This window comes from Bactrocera neohumeralis, chromosome 6 (assembly GCF_024586455.1).
Source record: "Bactrocera neohumeralis isolate Rockhampton chromosome 6, APGP_CSIRO_Bneo_wtdbg2-racon-allhic-juicebox.fasta_v2, whole genome shotgun sequence".
NCBI classification, from domain to species: domain Eukaryota; kingdom Metazoa; phylum Arthropoda; class Insecta; order Diptera; family Tephritidae; genus Bactrocera; species Bactrocera neohumeralis.
In genome coordinates, this window is record NC_065923.1 from 69279701 (window position 1) to 69298364 (window position 18664).

The following is an 18664-nucleotide window of genomic DNA, read 5'->3' on the forward strand; positions in this document are numbered from 1 at the left end:
GCAAGATTCATTTAATATAACATTTTATGGCATAATGACTTATGACATGATGACATGAAGTTGACAGTCCATGGCCGGATAAAAATCTGGTAAAAATCCTCCACGATAGTCGGGTTTACGTTACCTGTTCGAACCCAGATTCTTAAGAAGAACTGTCATTTACTTGAGGTATATTTTCTGAAGCTACAACAATAACAGACAAATGGAGAAGTTTCAATAAATTGGAAACATGAGCTCCTACAAATGTCTGTCCTTCAAATTACATCGTGCGCATCATTTTAATGCTGATCTATGTATGTATTATGTGTACCCCTTCAATATGCAATTTCCGATACGGGAAGCAAACTTATAAATCTTATTTGTATGTATGTATATCTCTCTATGGACTTGCTCAATACTCTTTACAGTAACTTTATCAAATTGTTGTCCGACAATATTAAACGATTATCACTTTTTTTAGCTAAGGGTTACTGGACTTGACTATTCCGCTGATTTCTATGTTGAAAGCAAATATAGTTATTTACTTATACATTTAGAATATAAAGACGAGCCAGCGATAACGCGGACAGCTGGCGAAAAGCCGGTGGCGGACAGACAAACAACCGCATAAACAAATACACGCAATAAACAAAAACAAACTGGAGGCATAAGCAACAAATACGAAGAGATTTATTGAAAGGTAGTGTGAACGAAAGAGTATGTGTGAAGAGAAATCGGCTTAAAAGTAGAATGCTCGGGGGCAAAAATGTGTAGAGATATGTAGAGAGATGTTTGTAGTGAAAAAAATTATATTATACCAACGGGTGATCCAAGTGTATAGGTACTTCTTTATATAGCCTTTTTTTTTGACAGATCACGCTTGAATCGTGTCAAGCTGTCATGTTCAGCGTCAGCAACTTGGACTGACGTATGAAGCGACTTCCAGCATTTTCCGTCGAGATCTTAAACTAAAAGCATACAAAATACAGCTTGTGCAAGAACTGAAGCCGCTTGGTCTTCCCAAACCAACATCGCTACTCTCTATGAGCTCTTGAAAAGCTCCAAGAAAATCAAACATTTTCGAGACAAATTGTGTTCAGTGATGAGGCCCATATGTAAACAAGCAAATATGCCACATATAAAGTAGTTATGAAGAAACTCGGCGCTCGAGCAAAGCCACCTGACTTAACCGCTGTCAAAATGGATCACATCGTGAACGCACTATTCCCCACACACGAAAGCAGGGCTGGTGATCCAGAACAAACACTAAGATCTGCGCAAATTCCCCTGTTCACCCTTGAAGAGCTGCAGCTAGCCACTGGCAAGCTCAAGGCCAACAAATCACCCGGCCCGGACGGGATCCCAGCAGAAATCCGTGCAGAGCGCCCGGCACTGAACATGCAACGCCTGCTTGAAACCGGAATATTCCCTGAACCATGAAAAAAGCAACGGCTGATAATCAGTAAGGGAAAAGGAGACCCCAATTCGCCATCAGCATACCGTCCACCATGCATGCTTGATACAGCCATAAAACCCAGACTCGAAGCGGCTATTAACGAAGCTGGAGGACTGTCCCCTAGACAACATGGTTTCAGACCCGGCAGATCAACAATAGCAGCCATAAAATGCGTCGTCGAAAGCGTGACGAAGACCAAGCTGAAGAGATTAAAGAGCTGCGATTTCATCCAGAAAAAAAAAAACAAAGGCCTGATATGGTTTGTGGACCGGTGGAATCATCGGCCCATATTTCTTAAAAATGATGCCGGTGAGTACGTAACCGTCAATGGCGACCGTTACCGCGCCATGATAACTGACTATTTGATGTCTGAAATTGAAAAATTGAAACACATCGCATCATCAATGGATTTATTATTATTATTTAACACTTCGGTGAGCAGATAATTTCACGTTTAGGGCCCGGTCGATTGGCCACCTAGATCATGCAATAGCACACCGTTAGACTTTTTCCTGTTGGAATATATAAAGTCTAAAGTCTCCGCGGACAAGCTCGCTTCTATTCAGACCTTGGAGAAAACATCACGCATGTCATTCGCCAGTTACCAGTCGAAATGGTCGGACGAGTCATCGAAAATTGTACTCATCGGATGGACCATCTGAGATATACCCCGGGCTAACATTTGAAAAAGAAAATATTAAAAAAACAAATGCCAAAGAATGTTCTTTCGAATAATAATAAAAATTCTCCATTAAACTTAAAGTTTCTGTGTTTTTTCTTTAAAAAGTAAGAAACCTCGAAACGGATCTCCCTTTATAATAAAAACCATTATTGGCGATAATATTAATAATTATTTGTTTTATTAAACAATTATTTAAATAACAAGTGAGTATTGACAATATACATATTTGCGCAAATCGTTAGACTAGACTACGGTTAAAATAATATTTGTTTTATATGTGGTTTGAATGAACAAATACATATGTATTTATATATTATATAAATTCTAGGGTGCAAAAAAACGAATATTTTTTTCGTTTGGCATTCTGAAAATAGGTTCTTAGGCACCTCTAGATTGGATTTGATGAGGATTGGACGTAAGGTCTATTGTGTCCTCTCCTAAGTCACAACGACTCACTTTGCCCCAACATATTGATAAATTCTAATAATCTGCTAAATGCCTTTGAGATAGGCATCTCTAAGAATATCTCTCCATGTATCAGCTCATAATCGCTTTTTGTTTTTTTTTTCTTTAAATTTTATGTGATCATTCTTGTAGAGCAGTAAGTTGCCTATAAAGTTATAAATTTTCCAATTTATAATGATTTTTTCTCATTGAATTACATCCGTTAATATCTTTAAAGCGATGAGCTTTATGAAGAAAACGTGAGAGCACTTTTTGTAGAGCAAACAATTTCCTACAAAATCTATGAAACAAGTTAATTTTTCAAGTAGTTGGAAGCGAGATTTGCATTCTATAATTTCTTTTCTGATGATAAGAAAAACATAGAAAACTGCAAGGCGAAGGACCTTATCGCTACAATTGAAAGCTCATAAATAGAGAAACTTTCTTAGAAAAGGCTAAAAACTTATGCTTCAGAGTACCAAACAAAAAAACATCGTTTTTAACCCAACGTAATAAATAGTCTATGTAGTATGAAAATTATTTATTATTTGATAAATATGTATATTAAATGCTTTGGTTGTGTAGTTTTGTTAACAATTATGTTTACTTTAAAATATACATTTATATATGTATGTTGTATAGTGTGCTACAGCACCACGTGGGAGCAAAGCGCGACTTACTTTAAAATGCTTGAATTTAAATTTTAAAATAATATTTTCAAATACATAATATTTGAAAAAATTCTACTTGATACTAAAGATAATTAGAATATAATTACATATATTTATTATTTACAATATTTTTTATATGATAATATATATTTATATATATGGCTCTCATTTGCTCTAATATCACAAATTTTACTATGACTAAGTATTTTTTAATATTTTATTTAATAATTACACAAATTTGGAAGAATTCTTAAATATTGTTAGCATGTGTCAATTGTATGAAAACGCCAGAAAACAATACATGATATTAATGTTATGCGATTGTACAGGATCTGGTCCACTATTAGGAGCATCAAAGACGGTTTCTAATTTGCGAACTTGAAATAACTCATTTTCATTAAGGATTCGATATTTTTCAAATCGCTAAAAGTCTCTGATGCGTACAAAATTAATGAAAATGAAGCTTAGAAATATTGTGTAAAAATCTCAAGACCTTGGGCTATACATATGATATTTTTCGTAAAACAAATAAGACATTAAGGCACATTTTTGAAACACAAGCTTATTTGTGAAACCCTCAAGTTACAAATTATGGAAATAATTTCGTCTTTCGTAATCCAACAAGTTTGTATAATATAAATAAATGTGCTTTCTTAAATAATTGCACTGAAATAGTACAATTTCGACTTTTTTATGTAGTTTGTACGTTATTTTATATATAATATAACATATCTATTAATTTTAAGATAAAATATTAATGTTCGTTTATGTTCCTTTAATAAATGTAGTAAATACCAGTATAATTACTTTATAGATATAACTTTTATAATTGTTAAAAAAAATAATAATAATTGTTTTTCATTGCATTTTATTAAATTTGATTTAGTTATTATTTTACAGTTACAACTTTTATATTACATTATATAAAATTATAATTTTTTTCATTGTGTTTTATTGAAAATATTCAATTTGTATTACTTAAACTTTTTTAATTATTTACTTTTTAAATTGTGTAATATTTGTTTTCATTATTGTAACGTTTAAATTATTTATTACTTTGTTTCGATAAATTTTTTTTTCATTATACAGCTTTTTATTCTACACTGCAGTTTAAATTTATTATTAGATTAGGAAAAAATAATGTTTTGTTTCTATATTTTTAATTTCATTTTATTAAATTTATTTATATTTTTTTTATTTTATAAAATTTTTTATTTAGTTATTATTTTACAATAAAAACTTGTATATTATTTTATTATTATTATTATTATTTTTTTTTTTTTTTATTAAATAGATTTAGTTTTTTAAATATTATAATATAATATAATATTTTTTACTTCATGTTGTCTTTTTTATTCTACGCTGCACTTTAATTTCTTTAATTTGTTAAAAAAAAAAACATTTTTTATATTTTTCATATTCAATTATTTATTTCTTTAATTTTATATTTTTTATTTAGTTATTAGTTTACGTTAAAACTTTGATATAATATTTTTAAATTAGTTTTTTAAGTTATTTACTCTTTTATTTGTAGTTTTTATTTTACATTTAATGTAAGAATTATTATATTTTTATTTCATTATGTGTCTTTTTATTCTAATGTGTCATTTGATTTCCTTATTTGTTAAGAAAAATATAATTTTTTTGTATATTTTTATTTAATTTCATTAATTGTTTGATTTTGTTATATATTTTTCAATGGATTTCCTTATTTTTTTAATTCATATTTTTTTATTTATTTTTATTTTATATTTTTATTTGGTTGCTTTTCCATAACTTTTTTTTTCAAGTTGCTTAGTTTTTTAATTATAGTTTTTATTTTACTTTATTTTTTTAATTGGTTTTTCAACATTTTTTATTTCATTATGCCTTTTTTTCAGTGTGTTGTTTGATTTCATTAACTAAAGAAAGAAATACTATTTTTATTACATTTTTCATTTTATTTTATTAAATTTATTTATTTATTTTTTTTTTAATTTCATAAAATATATATAGTTTTAAGTTAAAGAAAGTAATAATATTTTTATTACATTTTTCATTTTATTTTATTAATTTTATTTTTTTTTTAATTTTTTAAAATATATATTGTTTTAAGTTTACAGTTAATTTTGTTATTTGTTTAATAAATTAATTTTAATATTAATATCATATTTCATAATTGTTTATTAATTATTATTTAAAATCTAAAAGTATAAAATTCAGACGTATGTATATTAACAGTTATGGCACAGTGACCGCGAAGATTTAATGCAAACTAGAAATTTAAACAGTTATACTATATACCAACCAAAAAGTCAGTTAAAAGATTTATAGAGCATTTGTATATATGTATGTTACTATATATACATATATATTGTAAATATATATTAAAATCGCGAGAGACAGCTTTAACAACACTTTCCGAAAATATTTTTCTAGCACAAAAGTATTTTCATAGCATACACTTCATTTTGATTTTCAGCCAAAGCACAATTTGCATATTTTTCTCCACACTAAATATATGTACATAAATAAACTAACACTAAGCTATTTACATTTTGGCTTATTATTGCGTAACACATGCGTAGAACATTAAACATTAGCTAACTACTAAATTGGCACTAAGAATTCACTCAGCAGATTTACAAAAACATTTTTTCACCTTCCACTTCACCCACAGCAAGTAACAACTTAAATGCTATAACTATAAAACGCGCCTACTCTGCAGTGTCCACACTGCCAGCGAAGCAATAATTGCCAAGCTGGGCATAAGCAGTAAGCGTGCACCACCGCCATCCGTGCTCGGTTCCACCAAATGCGAAACGATCAAACCGGAGAGTAATAAATTCGTCGTGATCTCATGCGATTGCGACTCGATCATCAGCGAGATGCGTTCGGCCTCGCGGGCGCATGCTTCGACTTGCATGCGCATCGGCGTAGTGGCGCGCGGTACGAGCGCCACAAATATGCCCACCTCCATGGTGAGAAAGCCGGTTAGCTGGCATTCGGAGAACTGCACGAGCGCATCCAATGCTTGCAACACGCTATGCAACGTTATTAGATCCTTGTTTTGAGCGCGCACCGCGTAAAGCGCGCGATCGATCTGCTTACGCGAGTAGACAACGCGAAAAGCGCCCGCGCAGATGGCGCAACAAGCGCCGGGTGGCACAATACGCCGGCAGTGGGGTGATGGCAGACGTGGACAACGCACGCTATTGCAACGCGGGCCCATATCAGCGACGAGTAGACCCACCTGACGACAACGACCGCGATAATCGATAACAATGTAATCGGCCCAAGCGGCGCACTCGTGTGTATATGTAACGCCATTGATGCCGCATACCGGTCCCTGCATAGAACAGCTGCGAAAGCAGGCGCCCCAGTGCGCCAGTGTTGCATGCGCGGCAAGTAAATCGCAGGCGCTGTTATGCGTGCGTCGCTGCTTGTCGCATACCGGACGCGGTTCGGCGGACGCGCAGCCGGCGGTGAGATTGACTGTAAAGAACCGAGGTTTAGTGTCCGGAATTTGTGTTAGAGTTTGCTTTTACTCACCACACTGATACTGCAGACAGGGACGATGCATCGATGATAAGCAGATTTTTCGTTGCTCTAAGCACTGATGACCAGCTGGACAGCTGTAGGCGCCTTCACGACATGGATTTAATGTGGCACAAGCGCCATACTGTATCTCATTGTCCTGCATGCCGAGACATTTGGCAATACAAGCGGAGTGATAGGTGTTACCGTTGCTGCCACAAACGGGCACAAAATGTGTGGGACAATTACAGGGTAAACTTGTGTATGATGGATCTAAATAGCCTGCGAAGGAAAAAGCAGTACAAATGTGAAAAATGTAAGACGATGCACACGTAAAATAAATTAGACTTGTTAGGGTGCCATTACCGACACTCTGGGCCCTTAGAAAGCGCTTGAGAATCGATTTCCATGTTTGATATCTTATTACAATATACTCACTTGCTAAGCGGCACTGCTTCTTGGTGCACGTAATCTCACCGGCGAAGCAACTACACAGATTACACTCCAAGTAAAAGGACTTGCCGTGCTCATAGCTACGGCCGCCCGGCAGCAGGCAACGCGCATAACTGAAACTCGGCAAGGGTTGACAGTGTTCGATGCGTCCCTGCGCACCACAGCGACACACCTTAAAAGCACCCGTAGCAGCATCGCCAACAATCTTAGCCGGCTTTTCCGCCTGCAACACTGGTATACGCACATAAGCGCCAAATGGCACTAAATAGTTAGACGCCTCACCGAGTCTACAGCCTGGTACGCATTCATACGTGTTGCTCTCATTGCGCCGCGTTAAACAAGCAGCACTGGCGTTACATGGATGGCCTTTACAAGGCGCCGTTAAGCCATGATAACCGCCAGTTTCTTTCGGTACATCACTTTCTTCGCGATACGGACGCAACGAGACGCAGGGCACATCTTCGTTCGGCGACAGACGCGCACACACCGAGTCGGCATTGAGCGCCAAACGCATGCGCGTCCAATCCATGCACTCGCTCAAGATCTCATAGCAATCCTCCCTGCAAATATGATTGTAGTGTCGATCGCGCGTGCAGGGCTTGATTTGCAATGCACAAGCGATGGCCTTCCACTGTTCGGGTGCACAACGTGTCATATTCTTAATAGGCAACTCCAAGCCATCCAAGATGACAGAGCCATTTTGCTGCCACATTTTCAGATCCGAACGGGCAGCCAAATCCGCATCGGCATTACAACTGCGAAACAACTCTGTGGGGCGATTATTGAAATTGGTGCAAAAACTTAGACCATCACAACCCAATTCACAGGGTTCGTCCACTTCGTCCATGCACTGCCGTAGCTTCAATTCGTTGTGGTCCAGCAGACATGACTCCTCGAAGAACGCGCGCGTTGCGGTCCAATCATTCGAATAAGTCTGCATACAGAGACGTCGACATTTCGGAAATTTCGCCTTCTCACAGCAATGCAATTTGGCCGAGTCAATGCCAATCTGATTGATCTGAGACAGTTCGTTGGTGCTCTTCGTAGCCGGCACGAATATAGTGCGCTCCGCTGTCAAGAAACACTGCCATAACGGTATATGTGGCAGCAGTATGCCACAACCACTAACCTCCAGCTCGCCGATGATGATATCAATGCTCTCGGTGCTATTCAAGACCGAACGGCAGGCGCTACGACAGCTATCCACTTTGGAGAACTCACAGCAAGGTAGGTCTGTAGAGTAAAGTAAAACAAAATTTATTTATTTATTAATAGTCGCACACAAATTAGTGTAGGGTCGCATTTTTCAATTAACCCTGTCAGCGGCGCAAGTGCATTGAAGTCGACTCAACTTACATTTGTGGGAGTTTGTCACCGGCGTCATGCCTGTTATGTTGTTTATACATTGTAGCACCTCAGCATCGCGTTTCTCGTGGCACAGCTCGTGCAAGCGATGGTGCTTGTTGCGTCGGTATGTCTTCTGCGATTCAAAGACGTCGCGGCAGGCCTACAATAACAAAATTTGAAAGATTTTAATTGCATGCGCGCCTTTGACAGTGGAGTCATAGAGGTTAGGTTGAACATTGCATTCGCTCGCGGCTACCAAACCAGTCGATCAAGTCAAGTAAATCAATTAATATCTCCTTTTGTATATGTTGTGGAGTCTAAAAGCCCACAAGGTGTAAATATAAATATATATGTATATATACAAATATATGCACTGTGGAGATATCATTAATGCTTAATAGACTAAGCGTATTGGTGTTGTTTCGAAAAAAGGATATTTATGGTGCAAGGTTGACAATTCTTGACATTAGATAAAACCAAGACGGATCCAACAGACAAGGTAGACGCGTCAGTGCAAGGAAATCAGAGTGTTCAAAGTATTTAAGTCGGTTGGGAATTATGAGTTTTACGCACTTAACGTCTGTGAACCAAAGCTTTCCGACTACCAGGATGTCATAAAACGTAGTATTACTAGCGATGAGTCTTGGATCTATGCTTACGACCCGGAAACAGACGACCAATCGGCCGAATATCGTGGGAAAGGTGAACCGAAGCCGAAAAAAACACCTCAACGCAGGTGAATCAAAGTTATACTGGTAGACGCGTTAGTGCAAGGAAAATAGAGAGCTAGGTGCTTTTAAGTTGGTTTATAGTTATGAATTTATGGACTTAGTCTAAGAAAAAATTGGCAAATTTGCATCTTTTGATGAGTTTTCTAGTTTATTTTTGGGAAATTTTATAAATGAATTTGCAGCTCCGCGATCCTCTGTAAGGATTGTAAATCATGATTTGAAAAAAATTTCCAGACTACTAGACAACTAGGGAAGGAGAATTCTACCTCATTTTATACCGAAGGATCCAAAATGGACTGCGGAGAAGTGACGGGGGTATACTCCAAGGATATTGGCATCTCTCACTCTCTAAGCTTCCTGCAAGCGGCATTTCTGGCCTTGTTGTCGCCAAATATTAATTAGAAAGGGTTTAAGCTCACTGTTAGCTTAACTTTGCTTAGCATTAATTTGGATTTCCGGTCATAGGATCACAAAGGCGACGAAAACGCAGTCGAGCTCCCCAAGTCTAAGCGAATTCGAGGCAGAGATAATACTATGACCGCTGGGAACCATTAAAAGGGAACTGTATCCAAATTAGAACAAATAGCACAGAACAGAAGAAAATCTATAAATAAATGCCTTCGATGTCAAAAAAGGCAATGTTTTCACTTTGGATTTGCTCATTCTTCCGGTCTTCAATAGCGACCTCTTCCCGGCCCTCCAAAAAGGATTGGTGCCACCGCAACACACCACTTTATGCTAAAGCAACATCTGGGTAAGCCTGTTTGATCATATCAAACGTCTCTGTCGCTGATTTACCGAGTTTCACACAGAATTTAATCGCGTACCTCTGCTCTAACGAACGCTGCATTTTCGGCTTGCACCACTCACAGAAACACGTGTTTGTCCTGACTCTCTAGGTGCTCGGAGACAACTGACCAGACGCACGTTCGTTAGCTCGGAACACCCGCTGACGAATCCAGCCGGTGCGCGCACGCTCCGAAGTACAGTCGCGGCGGAAAAAAATCAGTCCTATTACTTTCCGAACAAACCCTGTACGTATAACCCTGAAGAGGAAATGAAGCAGATTATGAAAATGTGAGAAAATTATGAAATCCTGAGAAAGTACAAGAAAGATGGTCCGAACAAACAAAAACAATTTTTCCTTATTTTCCATATTATAGATTAAATATTGTCTACTTAACCCTCTCTAAGGTACCTCAGATGTTTTCTTCCCTACTGTTTGTGACTTTGTGTACCAAAATCTTAATAATCATCCAACATTCTCGCATCTTTCTCAAACCTAAAACTTAATTATCTTTCCAAGTGCTTAATATTCCACTCATACTCATTGTACTCCCCATAATCTTCGCTCGCACACACCCACCTGTAAGCACTCCGATGTGCGCGCCGTACTGCAGCAACGATCGCCGGTCTCCTGATGTTCAAAACAAGCGAACATGTGTTGCTCATCACTTTTGCGGCACGCGCTGATTAGTTGTGGTTCCGTCGTGGACTCTGATGTGGCGCAGGCATTGCGGCAGCGCGGTGACAAGCCCAAGGCGCAACAACGTCGACCCGACCACTCAGCGCCACGTGCAACGGCTGAAAAGATGAAAACAAAAAACAAAACAGCAAATAAAATAAAGTGATGCAACCGCAAGATAATAAAAATACAGCTTAGTAATACTTAGGCACACATGCTACAAACATATGCATTAATTAAGAACTAAGCAAGTTTATTGAAGTGGAAAATGTGTGGCGAGATTGCGTTTAATTAGTTTCAGTTGAGACAGATGTCTTCTGTGCTTTAAAATCTAAGTTTCAAAATCAGTTTTTTTCAAAACTTTCTTTAACATTTGCAGACAAAAACAGAGAGAGGCCGTGAGTATGAAGAATTTGACCAGCTGCCCGACAGGGATAGTTCTCGAAAATTATACGAAAAGATGCGGCGACTAACAGAAGGTTTCAAGACCGGAGCATATTCTTGCAGAACCCACGGTGGTGATCTAGTGACTGATGCCTAGAGCATACTACAATTATGGAGGGAACACTTCTCCAGCCTGCTGAATGGCAGTGAAACCATAACGCCAGGAGAGGACGAAACCGATTCCCCAATCGATGACAATGGAGCAGACCTTCCATTGCCCAGCCATGAAGAATTTCGACTGAAGAGCAACAAAGCAGCGGGATCCTCCTGGAGATCGGCTACGGGAGGAGGTCCTGGAGTCGGTGCGGAAAATTTCTCCAAAACGGCTGGACCGCTTTTCAAACGATGCTCGTGAATACATAATGATAGAAGGAATAACATTTTGTCAATAATTAAGCCACTCTATCGAAGAGAGAGCAAAAAAGGGCATCAATTGCCTTATACAAGCTATAGAGGAGCCATTGGCAAAAGGTGGGGTCCCTCACCCAAAGTAGTCGTCTGGCTCTACGACACCATAGTTAAACCCATTATGTTCTATGGACTCTTTATGTGGTGGAGGGCTCTAGAAAAGACCACACTTGCAAAGAAACTCGAGAGCGTTCGGTGGGCGGCGGTCATTCAGCATGTGTGGTGCACTGAGGTTCACTCCAACCGTGGCACTTGCCCATATACCGGCGTGGGTGTAGAGGCTTTAGATTTCCTGACTATTGCAGTGTTTTTCAAGCCGAGGATGCAGCCATTACGGTAAAATTAGATTTACTGTTCTGGAGTGGAGCCTCTTTAAGAGAAGTGACCAACCACTCAGATAGCAGGGCGGCGATACTAGCTGTGAACTCACTAACAATGCGTTCTGGGTTGGTCAAGGAGTGCCTAACCTCGCTATCAATAGCATCGAGTGTCTTTGTGATAAGACTGGTATGGGTGCCAGGCCATAGCGGAATCGCAGGAAATTGTAAAGCTGATGAGCTAGCAAGAAAAGGCACCCTAGAACCACTATCGCTAGAATGGAAGAGAATGGATTGTACCGTATCCTCTTGTGTTCTACTACAAGATAGCTGGGATTCGCGAAAGCTTGACCAGCGCTGGGCCATAATCGGTACATACCCTGACGCAAAAGCCTTTTGGCCCAAGATCGATTGCAAGAAATCTAGTGATCCATTTGCCCTTAGTAAGGCCAGCCTCTCCCTAGTTGTGTTGCTGTTAACGTGTTAGACGTTGGCGTCCAAGCTGTAAGGTTGGGAATCTTACCAGACGCCATCTGCAGAAGCTGTTTATAAGAAGATGTTGTGGAAACAACTCAATACTTCCTTCTTGACTGTCCCGTGTTTGGGAGGTCGAGACTTAAACACTTGGGAATGCATACCTTCAGACATCCCGCCAGTTCGGTGGAGGAAATTAAACGTCTGTGCAAATTTGTATTGGCTATTAAGCGTTTTCCAAATTTATAAGTTCAAACACAGGAGTTATTCTTTTCTATGGCTTCACAAAGGACTACATATAGCAGACCACTTGCGATCTCTCTAGATCAGCCATCTAACCTAACCTAAGCCACTCTAAAGTTTCACAAAAAATTCTCGTACTACTAACTTCAGATTTTATCAAACTAATTAGTTTACTGGAGAATTATACTAAGTTAATAACCTGGCTGATCTCGAGGTACAAAGGCTCTTCGAAAGAAAAACCTGTCAGCAACGTAAATACGTGTTCTTGTAAGATGTTTCTCTATTGGAAAGTTGAAAAGCAGATTAAAGAAAGGAGATGCGTCTCCTCTTATCCATGACCATCAAGGTCATTGCAATATTGCATCGCCTGTTTACCACATTCATAGATTTTTTTTGTAAATACGAGTGTAAATCGCTCACATACTCTCTTTTGCCGATCACTGCTACAAATACACAAACACAACTTACCTTCTAATGTAAGATTCATACAACTCCAAAAGCTGGTTTGCATTGAGGGACAATATTTCTTCAATTCCAAGCGCAGACTACGGCCATTCGCATTGTCTGATGAGGCCAATTGCACCAAGGAAAGCTGCAAGTAAAAAGCACAAAATAATACGTAAATATATTTGTAGTTTGTAGATTAAATTGCTTTTCTCTAAAACTCAATTTTAATAAATTCACACATGTGACAGGCGCCAAAGCGGTGCGTACGAGCCTATACACGAAAATGTGCAATAAAATATGCTCAAATGAACATAGACTACCTTACGTACATATCTAAATACGAGTATACACATATGTATATGTATATACAAAAATTTAGGCGGAAATTGATTAATGTTCACCGTTAGGCAAGTAAAGTGGAGCATTGGCGAAAAGCGAAATAACGGCGCTGAGATAAACCTTGTCAAATCGTGATACTTTGCCGCATAATTTATTGCTACCGATAGTAATTCAAGCGCATGCGTATCAGCTGACCACTGCCGCAATAACAATAATGAAACTTGCGCCATGTGAGCTTAAGTGAGTTCAAGAAAAAAATACTAAGGATTTTTTAACGCTCAGAGTACTGAGAGCTTTTGTAACTTGTTTTGTTCTTTAAATGAATAACGAGTTGACTGAAGCTTGAGTTTTGGTAGCATTAATCACTCAAAGCAAATAAGAGAATTTATTCTTCCCCAAACTTGTTTAAATCGAGTATGCAAGTTCCAAGAAGATCCGAGGTTTTCGACCCAAATTTTGTTCAGCGATGAGGCAAATTTCTTGATCAATGGTTATGTAAACAAGTAAAATTGCCTTATTTGGGACGAAGAGCAACCCAAAGAGAGCTGCCACTTCATCCAGAAAAAAAAACAATGGTTTGATGTGGTTTGTGCGAATGAAATAAACATTCCTCATTCAATTTTAAGTTTCTGTGATTTTTTTTTCTAAGTAGGGACCCTCGAAATGGATAACACTTTATTGCTAAAAATCAACCCCATTCATATATTTACAATGCGTTTTGAGCTTAACACAAGTTTATTAAGTCGATTGATATCAATTCCGGCCACTTCGCTATGTTCTCCAAAAAAGTGTCTATCAAGATATTTCAATCCCGCTGTGGCAAAAGCCGGCCAAAAGCGAATAAAATGACAATATGACTCCACAGCGCCTTACTCCATAAAGCAAGCTCAACGACTTTGCAATTCCCGCCAATTCCGCTGGGACCGGGCACCCACACAAGTCTAATATGGAAGAACCTTGAATCTTTTGCTAATCATTGCACTTCTTAAGAAGTTTGTGTTTTCTCAAATTGTTAAGGGTATCCCAGCTGTAGGGAACGTTTCTTATTTAGTTTGCACACAAAAATAAAATCGAGTCCGCTCCATCTAACTGGATCTGACTTTCGCGGAAATGAAGAAATATGGTAAACAAGGCGGTTATGCTTATTTTTCAAGTCCAACGTTAGATATTGAAACTATTCTAAAACAATAGTCGTTTTTGCGTGAGTACCTGCCGACGATGGCCTTGCCCCACGGTGCTTAAAAGCATATAGATCTAAACTATGCGTTAATCAGTGTATTTGACTCAAATTGGACAAGGTGAAGGGGCACCTTTTCCACCTTGGTCGGGTTCGAGGCCGACCTAAAAGCTCTGCCGTGATACCTGCCTTTAGGTTTAAATCAAAGCCATCACGAATTTCGCAAAGGGCCAAACCCAATGAGCAGATCGGAGCGAACTCCAAGGGCTAACTGCTCCCCGTGGTACCATATTGAAGTCTCCGGTCAGACACCAGTTGAGCACCCATCAAATTCAATGACTGGTGACATTTGTTGCTTCAACTCCAAATGTCTTTTTATTAGAAGGAATCTCATTTAAAGTCAATAATATCAGTTCAAGTTGAGTATTATAGCACTATTTCTGACAAAACTATGCTAAAATATCGAAGCAAGTCAAATAACAAGCCATAATGGATATTAGTCGCCTCTTCCGATAGGCATACCTTACCAACGGACAAATTCTACCACCTACTTCTTTACCATACTTCTTATCATCTATACTCGATAATACCCTTGAAAACGTTCTAAGCTATCAGCTTCTATTTGAAAGGTTTGAAAGTGGTGATAGCACAAATCCTTAGAGTAGAATATTGAAACCACGTACTGCTTGTAGTAAACCTCGATGCTCTAGTTGAAACCATTTTAACATTAATTTACTATATATTAGAAATATATATCAACTTGAAGGCGAACACAGTGCACATTCGCTGTCTGACAAGTCGTTGAGCGATAATTCGAAGTCATTCAAATATTTTATAAAACTAAGTACATAATTTTATTGCTGAAAATATTTGTATACTAATACTCGTTTATAGAAAAAACGCTTGTCAGCCGCTTATTTATCTGCTCATTACACGGAGTTCGACCGAGAACCAAGCCGCTGCAATGGCGGCTTTTTGGCGTAAGTCGTAAATAAAATAGCTAATCGATTTCCATGCCGTATGTATGTAATATATGTAGGTTTTTGTTTTTAGTTGTGTATTTTATGTTCATATATTAATTACCAGCCTTAACTGGGGCACCTCAAACTGGAGCTTAGAGTTCACCTTACAGTGTGTGCCACCTGCAGCCGTTCCGATTGCTTATGGCTTGGCCACTACTTACATATAATAACAACACTTTGTGACTTGGTAATAATTTATAAATTTATTTAAAATAATTTTATTTATTTTACTTTCTTGCTATTTTAGCGTACGACACTGAGCTGGCCGACAAGCCAAACGGCATTCAAGCCAATTCCGGTAGTTGCGGCGGGGCTATTGGCAGATATTTGCGTGCACTGCAGTTAAGATTTAAATAAAAACTTATTTTTAGTGCTCGGTTTATGCATAATAAATAATAAAAATAATAAAAAATGCATTATTCAACGGCATTATTCGCTAGAGCACTCCATATATGGACAAGCTATGCCAACTTGAACTACGAAAAATTTGCGGAAAAAATTACAAAAAAGCAGTTTTTTGGAAATAGTTTGAATATATTTTCATTGGAAGTCTCATTTGATGTTATTGTTGTAATGAAAAAGTAAAAAACGTAATACAACTTGACATCTCTTCGGCTTGAATAAATGAGTTTACATACGATTTTTTCAAGAGCTATGTAGAGATCTCCGTCTCATTTCACCGGATTTTGAAAATACCGCTGAATCGTTTTAGAGACTGCTGTTGAATTGATGGGATACAAATTGGGGATCGCTTCGGTTACGAGGAACTTACTTCCGGAACTAAAATATTCATATTGTCGAGTTTTTGAAAGATGAGCTTGATAAGGCACTTAACCGTAAGGAAAGACCAAGTGGAGAAGGACCTGACATGCTGTTGTTAACTCGGTTATAACCGCGTAAGTAGTGTCGACGCCTGTAAAAAAGAAGAAGAAATATTGTCAATCCGATACGCTGGACTGACGTAAGCTTCAAGCTAAATCCATTTCTGTTTCAGTGATGATGATGCTGCTTTCTCAAAAAGGGGTAGAAGTATATCTCTGTTACTAAGAAGACACAGCAAACCACGATCTTCCCGCAAAATCTTCCATAAAGTGGATGGATACAGCTCCAAATGTGCGCGCGATGGCGAATGGACTTATTGGGGTCTTCTTCGATTCTTTGCTACAAATCAGCAATAGTGTCTTCGGTGCGCTCCATGGTACCTCGAACTAAAAACAGTGCTGGACGATTATGTCGGTCGAATAGTAGTAATTTATGACCCTTAAAGGACTATGCTGGGGTTAGTCCCACAGGTTATTGCATTTTTACGAATTTTCTGAGAGAATTTTTAAAGTGAGTTCTTCCTTTCATTTTTCGACATCCCTTGATTCAGAGTAGAAACCATACGATATATCTTTCTAACGCTTTCAACTTTGACACATGGGCGTAAGACATGTAGTAACTTGTACTATCGTTCGGCTTATGCGTTCAGCGGTTCGAAATTTTAATCTGCATCGGTCGCCAAAGATGTAAAGAGCTTCATACATATAGTAGAAGGTAAATGTAAGCCAGTATTTATACGAAAATTATATATTCGTTCCACTGATTAATAAGCCATATACATACAATCAGTAACAACCATCCGACGGGCTATTTAGAAGTTCAGACTTCGGATAGTTTAGCAATGCTTTGAGGTCTTTCGAACAATCCATTATATAACCTATAACTTTTTAACTAAACTCTCTAAACTCAGCTAAAGATGGATAGTCATTTTTCTTAACCTTATAAAAGTTGGAAATAATTTAATCCAGCAAAATCTTAATCTTTAATACGTGCTCTTGCACTCTGACCCGCTCAGACCCAGCAACGTATGATCGAATTGAGGTAATCAATACGTGTACAAGGCCGAATACACTCAAGTCTGTTCAAGCAAAACTGCAGTTACAAGGGGAGTCAATACTCTATCGATAACCCCCGTGGCGATTTTGTTTGCTGATAATAAGAATATTCAAAACTATTAACAGTAGTACACACTGAACTGAAATTTGCACAGTCGCAGAGGATTTGACAACGTAGACCTTAACAACTCAGTCGTCAGAGCAGCCTTTTCAAGTCCAGAAAAAGTAGCGAAAGAGTTTGGTTTTGTGATGAACGACGGCAAGACAAAGTACCTGGAGATCACATTAAAGATTACTCGCGTCTCGAGAATTACGTCACTGTTGGCAGCTATAATTTGAAAAAGTTAGGGTCTTTGTATATCTGTATCTATTATAATCTAAGCCTGGAGATCAAGTACAGTATAACTCCTGCCAAGAGGTGCTACTTTGGAATCAGTTGGCAATTGAGAAGCAGACGAACTCGACGAACAAAAATTATGCTCTAAAAGTCTCTTATTATTGCCGTCCTATTATACGCCGCAGAAAAATAGACGATGACGATCCGAATAAGAACATTCGACAGTACTGTACTTCGCAAGACCTTTGGAGCAGTGCGCGTGAGCGATGAGTATCGTTGGAGATGGAACCACGAACTGTATGAGCTACTTGGATATTAAGCGTATAAAAATACAACGAATGCGATGTTTAAGCCATGTTGTTCGCTTGGTAGACCATGCTCTACCAAAAAGCTCCTTTGACTCGAGACCCATGGGTCAACAAAAGAGCAAGGATGTTTCCAATGGAAGGACTAAGTGCATAGCGACCTTGGATGTACAACTGGTGGGACCTCGCAAAGGGTAGAAACAACTGACAAAGTTTCGTGTGCTCGACCCAGACCGACCCACGATTGTATTGTCAAAGAAGAAGAAATGCATAAAAGTGGAACAATTAGTAAGGCTAAAACTTATAAACACCATTTTAGTTCTTTTACTTATTTATGGAAATCAAAATCACTTATAATTCTCTCCGCGTGCGATTTCGAAATTTCGTTGTATTCGCTATAATCTATTTCAATTATGGACATTTAACCAGACGCTTGTAAAAACACCAATTTTAATCGTTTCTCCAGCAAAATAAAGAACACAGCCAACCGGAAACGCCTGCGACACACGTCTGCGTCAAAGAGTCACGTC

At 38.2% G+C, this 18664-nt stretch overlaps 1 protein-coding gene and 1 long non-coding RNA gene across 7 annotated transcripts in view; both read right to left on the reverse strand.

Annotated features, from left to right (window-relative positions):
- Positions 1-2271: 2271 nt before the first annotated feature.
- Positions 2272-4734, reverse strand: LOC126763800 (uncharacterized). Its single transcript, XR_007667669.1, has 2 exons — positions 3041-4734; positions 2272-3005 (listed from the first exon to the last, which is right to left on the reverse strand). It is a non-coding gene; the product is annotated as an uncharacterized LOC126763800 (long non-coding RNA).
- Positions 4735-5306: 572 nt separating this feature from the next.
- LOC126763776 (reversion-inducing cysteine-rich protein with Kazal motifs) overlaps positions 5307-18664 on the reverse strand; it is a 62008-nt gene continuing 48650 nt past the window's right edge. For all 6 annotated transcript variants that reach the window (XM_050481562.1, XM_050481561.1, XM_050481558.1 and 3 more), the window contains exons 4-9: positions 13099-13222; positions 10646-10863; positions 8558-8708; positions 7187-8434; positions 6764-7030; positions 5307-6706 (exon numbers count right to left, since the gene is read on the reverse strand). In XM_050481562.1, the coding sequence (XP_050337519.1) occupies positions 5916-6706; positions 6764-7030; positions 7187-8434; positions 8558-8708; positions 10646-10863; positions 13099-13222 (2799 nt within the window). In that variant the 3' untranslated portion in view covers positions 5307-5915. The remainder of the gene's footprint in view (positions 6707-6763; positions 7031-7186; positions 8435-8557; positions 8709-10645; positions 10864-13098; positions 13223-18664) is intronic.